The 9,041-nt window shown below is 31.3% G+C and overlaps 1 protein-coding gene across 1 annotated transcript; it reads right to left on the reverse strand.

Annotated features, from left to right (window-relative positions):
- Positions 1 to 1,753: 1,753 nt before the first annotated feature.
- LOC110890377 lies at positions 1,754 to 8,152 on the reverse strand. The gene is made up of 3 exons (XM_022137976.2): positions 8,013 to 8,152; positions 3,155 to 4,401; positions 1,754 to 3,073 (listed from the first exon to the last, which is right to left on the reverse strand). The coding sequence occupies exons 2-3, from the start codon at positions 4,370 to 4,372 to the stop codon at positions 2,066 to 2,068; spliced, it is 2,226 nt and encodes a 741-aa protein (XP_021993668.1). The 5' UTR covers positions 4,373 to 4,401; positions 8,013 to 8,152; the 3' UTR covers positions 1,754 to 2,065.
- Positions 8,153 to 9,041: the final 889 nt, after the last annotated feature.

The following is a 9,041-nucleotide window of genomic DNA, read 5'->3' on the forward strand; positions in this document are numbered from 1 at the left end:
AAATCGCTCGTAATATTTATTTTTTTCTTCTTTTTTATTGTTACATCGAGTGTAGATATCGTAAAGAAGTTAAATGATACAACCAATCCCCGCCATGAAGTGCGAAGAATACTATTAAATTAAAATTAAAATCTTATAAATAAGCAACTACTTTATGCATATGGTAGTTGTACCATTGGCTTTGGGGGTTTTTCAAAAAAAAAGTTATGCATATGGTTATTGTAACCTTGGCTTTGGAGGTTTTTCAAAAAAAATTGATTTTTTTACTTTTCAAACAAAAGTACTTCATAAATTACTTTTAACCCAAAACAATTTGTTTTTTTACTCTTAATCCAAAACTTTTTATATTTTTCAATCTATCTTCACAACTTCTTTTGCTTTCAACTTTGGTCCTTTATATTTTTTATTTTCCGCTAATTTTTCGATTTATGCTTCGTTCTAAATTTTGTGACTTAACACATCGCAACGTGCGTCTTTGGTTTAACGTTTTTACGGTTCGTTTTAAATTTTGCGAGCTAATACGACGCAACGTGCGTGCGTGGGTGAACGTTTTTACATCGTCTCTTTTTTTTCCCGTTTGACAGGTTCAACATAACGTGCGGGTCCTAAATCGACTTAATTATAACTAAATAATTCTAGTTATTATTAAAACTAACTTCATTAATTCATCCACAATGGTTATTATTATTATTATTATTATTATTATTATTATTTAAAGCTAACTAGCAATAACATCCGCGCGCGTTGCGGCGCGGGTGCATCGCAAACATCGAATGGATTAGTCCAAACGTTATGTAATGAGTTACCCATATGAAAACATGCATTTCGACATATCATAGAAAACGTAACGGGTATAATGAAAAAACTAACACGTACAATCAAAAGAGATTAATTAGAACTTTTGAAAAAAAAGGGGAAAAAACCACAATTTAACTCTACTCGGTTCGAAACAAAATTAACGAAACATTCATAAAATAAGCACGGAAACATATTATATTTGACCTCACTCACTTCCCAAAAAAGTTTACGTTGAAACATACACTAACTCAAATTTATACCTAAGCGTACATAAAAGTATACACGTAAAAAATGTATATTTTAAACAAAAACGTATTATATTTGATCTGACTCGTTTCCAGAAAAAAGTTTACGTCGAATAGAGCAAATCGAATTCATACCGACACGTACATAAAGATATGCACGTAAAAAATATATTTTTTTAAATAAAGGAGGTATAGGGGTAAACACGTTTGTAAAATCATGTCAGGTAGCCCCAATGCCACACCACCAACAATGGAAGAGCTCGTAGAATAAAATATTAAAAAAAGAAAACATAACACTGAACGAAAGACAGACGTAAAATCGTTGAATCACGCACACCCGTTGCGGCATGTTAATGTGAAGAAATTAGACCGAAACGTAAAACGTAGAAAGAAAAAACTAAGTCGATTTAGGACCCGCGCATTGGAACAAATTTGTTAAACGTAGAATAATAGACGTGTTACGACAGGCCTGTCAAACGGAAAACACATACAAAAAAACATTGAACCACACACACGTTCCGGCGTGGTAACTCGCAGAATTTTGAACGAAACGTAAAACGAAAAACTTGCGAAAGATGAAAAATATATAGAGGACCAAAGTTGAAAAATAAAAAAAAGTGTTGGAGTTAAACTGAAAAACATAAAAGTCTTTGGATTAAAAATAAAAAGTTCAAAGAGGTTAAAATGGAAAGATAAAAACCTTTGAATGATAAATGAAAAATCAATTTTTTTTTGAAACACTCCCATACATATGTTACAAGAACATAAAGCAACAAAATGTTGCTTATTTATAATAGGGAAATAAAGCATTACATAATGTTTCATCTATCCAAAACAAAAGGAAAAAAAGCTCCTTAGAAACCCTTAATTTATTGATGATGTTCTCCGCTCTCCACCACATGTGATGCATTATTCAAAACAAAAAGAAAAAAAAACTCTTTAGAAACCCTTAATTTATTGATGATGTTCTCCGCTCTCCATCACATGTGATGCATTTCCCATGGCCCAAATAGAACTTGAAACTACTTGCCAACAACGAGTTTTGCTCTGCTTTGACCTTCATTGATTTGGAATTGCTCTCCTAAACCAAAATGACTCATAAGCAACCAAACTATGGTAATAAGCTCACCACCTCTACTCACTTGTGCTGCCTGCATGTTGGCCCGTGAGTGAGTCGCAGCATAACACAACAACTCCACCCATACCTTGCTTATAATCTCCCATTTATTCTTTTTCAAACTATTCTCTATCTTCACCAATTCTTTTGCCAAAATGCAACCATCAAATAGCAATGACTTGCTCCGGTCTCCCTTTATCGCTACTGGTTCAACTTCGGTCACGACCTTGTAAATCTCGTTACAAGCGTTTTTAAGCTTACCATCATCATTTTTGCCTTTACTCTCATCTTTCATGTCAACAAAAAACCTTTTAGCCTCGGCACAAGTATCCCGAAACCGTATCTGTGCAATACCTGCTACTGCCGACATCATGCTAGATTCCATTATAAGAAGATACAACATATAATCAGATAAGAGTTTCGAGTTGTCCCTATTTTCTTTGTCTTTGTCGGAGCTATCGGTAGGGGGATCTTGGTTGTATAATAATTCAGTAGCGATGTGCCACAGAATGAGACTTTGATCGTAGTCGACACCTGCAACATATTTGAGTAAGCCAGCCCAGCCGTCTTCGACTCGAAGAACCCAATCACCGCGTGCTAAACTTATCTCCTTAGCGGTATCCAAGTCATCCGCAAGTTCTGATTTCGATTTGAGCTCCTTGAAGATGAACTCTTTAAGAATCCCAGTGAATGCTTGTGGTTTTACATAAATTATGCTATCAAGAAACTCATTAACCCCCAACATGATGAAAACTTTTTCCCATGTATTTTCTCCTATGTATTGTCGAAAACGTTTTCCCGTGTACTGTTTATGCAAGCAATAATCGATAAGGTTGAAAGTACCAATGGTTTCCGACCACCTTCGACCCATCCGCCGCCCACAAGTTTTGGTTTCCGAATTCCCTGTGGTTCCCTATATTAGATTAGATATATTAGTTAGACATAACTATAATCATCGTGTATACTAATAGTATAATATTGTATCTAATATAACCTGAAGATTGGCCTCAATCCTGGGTGGGAGTAAAACGCCGAGTAAGCATGTGATGATCCTGCTCTTGAGAGAGTTGTCGCGCTCGACATCTGGTGATCCTCGAAGAGCAATGATGGTCCAGTCCGAAAACAAGAGCATGAATAGAGAGGTTAAATCCAAAACCAATGCCCCAAAAAGCAAACCGTAAGTAATCGTTACATCAGCTTCACTGAAGTTTGATTTGCCTTTCATTATGAATATAATGATTGCTAAACAAACAGACGCGAGAGAGAAACACCGACAAATGGCTCCGAACATACCATAAACCACAGGAAGCTTGGTGAAGAGAACTTCATAGATGAAGTTTAACTCGACCTCGATCACTCTGAATGCATCTTTGGCGGTGCGATTCAAGAAGAAATCGCGACTGAAATTTCGTTCTTTTTGACTGAAAATCGTATCAACAATAAGACCTCTAAATTTTTCGAAGAACACATGACCATATTGGACGACCTCCAATTCTTTTAACCTCCCCTTTTTAGCCTTGTTAGCTGATTTGGTCGATGTATCCAGTTCTTCAGTCATTTCGATTGATGTCGGAAGATTGGATTTTTTCTTAGAAGCATATTCATCCATAAGTTTTGCGTAATTTGGACCCGGATCCGGACCCGTAAGCATTGATTCTTTGAATTTGTCAGCACTGGCAAGATAAAGCGAGCGTGTTCTTTCGGCGTATTTGATCATTCCAGTCACGAACATCAACGTTGTAGGAATCCATAGCCGGTTATCTGGAAGTGATTGAACAAACACATAAACCGCAGCTAAACATTGGAAGACAAGACCAAGTAAATGGCGGAGCCACAACTCGTTATCTTCCAACGCGAAAGCCGTAATGGTGTCTGGACCACCAAGGTGCACCAAAAGAAATGGTGCCCAAAAGGCAAGAAGATCTGTATTTTCCGCAGGAGTCCTACTTTTTTTGCCTGCATTCTCACCAGGGTTCCCCATGCTGTTGGAGATAAGTCCAACAGCAAAGTTAGCCGTGGCATCCGCCAACAGGTACGCAGACCACAATGGCATGACTATCCAGTAGCTTTTTGTTCGTTTTCGTAAAGGAGCAACAAAAATCAAAAACGTTTGTAATAAAAGACTTAAGACGATGAAGCATCGGAGATCCCATGTATCCCATAGTTGCTTCCACTTAGGAGGGATTGGAATGTCCACTAGCATTCTTGCCATCTTTGGTTGCTTCACACAAAGTATCTTATCTACAAAGTTGTTTGATGTGATTAATTAGTATAAATATATGTATATTTTACTATAATATGTCCAGTACAGTCTAAGTCTAAAAATCATTTTAGTGGAAATTTACTAAAATAGTAAAAATTGACAAAAATATTTTTAAAAATGGGCATATTAGTTTAACCTTTAACAAATTATTTTTACTAGATGTATTCACATATTGCTTACTAGGTTGAGTGGTTGAACGAGTAAAACATGGTTTTATTTTTTACTACTAATATTAATAATAACAACAACAACAATAATAATAATAATAATAATAATAATAATAATAATAATAATAATAATAATAATAATAATAATAATAATAATAATAATAATAATAATAGTTAAAAGAAATTATCCATGCTACTAAATCGTCTTCAGAATTGGTTGGATGAAAGAGATAATGGAGAAGAAAATGAATTGAATAATTTGATTAATGTGTTTTTCAATTTTTAAGGAATATTTATTTTTAAATGATGTGATAGCATGAAAACCTTTCCTTCCAAGTTTCCAATTAGACAGAGGAACAAATGGCACCTAAACTTCTTTTTTCTACTAGGTAGTATATACATAAATACATTATATTATATTATATTATATTATATTTACATACATTGATCAAAGTTTTTTTTTAAACTAGGTTATAGTCATATGTATTAAGTAGGTTATAAAATAAAAATTGTTTGTTTATCATTTTTATCATTCGCATTATAAATCGTATATAAGAAAATTTCTAAAGAATCTATTTTGTGTGAAGGTTTCATTCAAAAATATGAAAAAATATATTTGAACTAAGAGCGGATAGTAAGCTAATGATTTTAAAATAAACGATGTTGTTATTCTATAGTATTAACCCTATTTAAAAATATATATATATATATATATATATATAATTTTGATTAAAAACGATTATTTTGAAAGGTGATACGGTGCTGACATGTGGTATTCTTAGTAATCTTCTGATCGGATAAGGATAACGATTTATATATATATATATATATAATAATTGCGCTAAAATAAGAACCACCTCGAGTTGTAAGAACCGCGAGAACCACATCATCTGGGTCGCCGTTTACCATGATTTTTTTTTACAACTAGATGTGTGTATTATAAACACAGCCGTAAAAAAAAATTTTAAACGCCGCGGCTGAGGGGGTAGTTTTTTACACCACAAGTTTGGTGTAAAAAAAAAGAAAAAAAATAAAAACACCAAACTTGTGGTGTAAAAAACTACCCCCTCGGCCGCGGCGTTTAAAATTTTTTTTTTTTACGGCTGTGTTTATAATACACACATCTAGTTGTAAAAAAAATCATGGTAAACGGCGACCCGGATGGTGTGGTTCTCGCGGTTCTTACAACTCGGGGTGGTTCTCATTCTAGCAGCCCCCTATATATATATATATATATATATATATATGTATACATTATATATATATATATATATATATGTATATATTATGTATTATATAATATATAATACTAGGTTATGTATCTATGTATTATACATGTTAAACAATAAAAATTATATAAGTCAAACTCTAAAAATAAATGAAATATAAATTAAATTGCATATCACACTAAATAATACTCAATGTTTGAAGCGTTGTATTGTTTTGTTTATTTTAACAACCTAATTAAGTTGTATTTTGCACCAAACAACATATGAAACTGGAGAATCTCTTCACAATCAATGCGAATAGAAAACTTATCAAAAGTATCACATTCAATGGCACCAAAGAATAAGATGAAACAAAAAAATAACATCAAGTCCGGGTGTAGCCATGGTCGTAGTTGAGTCATTATGCTACGAAAATAATTATGTGAAATGGAATATCGAAATTCAATTAACTAAAATAAGGAAGAGTTCGTTGGATCACTTATATTTTCTTAATTTCTTTCATGCCACTCAAATGATGTTTCCTACTTGTTTTTCAAGTCATCAATTTCTTTTTGGGCCACAAACATGAAGGAAAAGCATCACATAATTAGCTACCAAAAATTCATGTTATACTACGTAAAATTGTAGGAGTTGATTAAAATAAAAGTAATCTTGAGAAAATTTAAAAAGGATAAGTTCATAACTATACCTTGTTGGATCTTCTTAAACATGTTTTTGTCCAATTTTAAAGTGATACTAACTGAATACTTCACTTGAAAAATGAATGAGTAATGAATGGCTTTGCTCTATTTTCTTAAAACAAACAAAAAAAGTAAAAAATGAATGTTTTATCAACTTCTTTTAAATTGTAAATGGGATTAGAAGTTGTGCACCTTGACTTTACGTACGATAACTATACATACTCAAGTTAATTTGAACATTAAAATTGAAATTTTCTAAAAAAAATAAAACTAAACAATTAATTAACAAAAATAAGTATACACATGAATGAGAAATATAGATAAGATAGATTGAAAATTTGAAAAAAATGATTGAGAGAAAAAATGAGAGTTATTTGGGAACACAATTAAATTGTTGGTTTCCTTTGAAAAAAAAATTCATTTGAGCAGGAAATTAATGTTTGTGATGCCATTAGTGAATGTCACGTGTTACCCAAATATATATATTCGTAAATAAAAAAAATGAATAAAAAACAAAAGAAAAAAAGAAAACAGTCATATTATTGGTTACCGTATATAATTTTTCTTGCTTCGTAGAAGAAAATTAACAGGCATGTTCTATCTTTTACGGTCTGTTAATAATTTTTCTTGCTTTGTAGAAGAAAAATAACAGCCATGTTCTATTTTTTACGGTTTGTTAATTGAATAAAAATCATTAATCAGTATGATAATCATTGATATAAATGATTAAATTTAACTATTAAATCATATGTGGACTACCTATACCTGATTGATAATTAGAATTAACTATTAAATCATATATGGAGTATACTTTTTTTTTGAATGACAACGCTTGCTTATACTCTATTACACCAATGATCTTAAATTATTCATCTTTGCCCGGATTTGAACCTAAGACATATCCTTTAAGAGACAATACATTGGCGACGACGTATACTTAATTTGAATAATTAACCGGTAAAGAAAACAAATTCTACTCAATTAATTTATGTTTCCTTTTTTAAATTATAACTTTTCAGATAAAAAGTGTTTCTTTTTTAAAAATAATAAAATTGGGAGAAGAGACTATATGGTAACACGTGCATTGTTCTTGATTTTTTTTACGGCAAATTAATTAACATACTTTTATATATTTTTATAACATATATCTTACAATTTGAACTCATTACCTTTTGGATAGAGGGGAGGCATGTCACCACCACATCATGTACCTTGCGGACTCATTGCTTAAGTTTGTAGTTATAAAATAATGATGTGTAAAAACTACGTAGCATAGGCATAAGATTAATCCATAACACTTAAACAAGTAACCTTGAAGCAGAAACCAAATACAAAGTGTGTTTAAACATGTAAACTATTCACATAACAGCTCATATTTGCTTGAATGTTTTTGGAAAAGTAAAAACTTTGAAACTAATTAATAAGAGAATTCAAAGTTGGAAATTATCTTTAGAGAAAGAAAGTAAGAAAGCTTGCCATTAATATGAAATTTATAAACATAAGTGTGGGGTACCTGAAGAAGAAGAAGGCAGCTAAGGTTACTGGAACTGCAAAAAGATGTTTTGTTTCGAGTTTACCCAAATTGGTGAAACCAATGTGAGTACATTCAAAGTATAGAGATTTGCAGACACCAGAGAGGGAAACACAATAACTAGATCAGCTTCAAGCACTATTTAAAGAAATAGGTGGCTGTGGTAGAAAGACAAACTCACAAAAAAAAAAAAAAAAAAAATCCTCATTTTGTTTGTTTTTTATTACTTTATTTGGTTTTTTTAAAGAACAACTCAAAATTATTGTCGAATTCTAAATGATTAAATTAAAAATATATGTTAAATAAAAAGGTATGATTTAAAAAAAAAAAAAAAAAAAAGAAAACATGTATACAGAATTAGTCACTTAAGTGTAAGAGTTTAAGAGCTCCACTAAATCTCTCTATTTTTTAAATTTAAGATGGAATGTTTAAAAATTATCATTTTCACTTTACATCATCATATCTACATCATATTTTTATAATTTAAAAAACTACTATAATAGTTTTATAAATAAAAAACTACTATTTATCTTTCATTAGATTGTTATGAGTGTATAAAAACAAGAATTTAATAAGATAAATGGTTATAAATAAGATAAAAATAAAAATGATTTGTGAGATAAGAGAGTTTTTTTTTTAAATAAGATATATTTTGATTGAAACTTAACCAGTCAAGTGAAAAACAATAAACAAGATTGTTTTTTCTAAATGGAAAAGGCAGTTACATATGATTTATTTAATACTTAAAGTTAGGACTTAAGAAACTATTATAATATAGTTAATATGTTTTTCGTTTAAGGACAACTAGATTGTTGTTATAGGTTGTGTGTTGTGGTGCTGATGTCTTTGTTGTTTTGTAGTTTGTGGCATGCTATGTGGGCGTTAATCATATGAAAACGTGTGTTTTTACGTATCCAATCTAAAGCGTTGTTGTTACAAAAGAAACGGAATCAAACCCGAGTTTGTTCGTTGCGTGAGCGTTCCACCTAATAACTACATCACCCTTACTTT

The sequence above is a fragment of the Helianthus annuus genome, chromosome 11 (genome assembly GCF_002127325.2).
Source record: "Helianthus annuus cultivar XRQ/B chromosome 11, HanXRQr2.0-SUNRISE, whole genome shotgun sequence".
In the NCBI taxonomy this organism is placed as follows: Eukaryota; Viridiplantae; Streptophyta; class Magnoliopsida; order Asterales; family Asteraceae; genus Helianthus; species Helianthus annuus.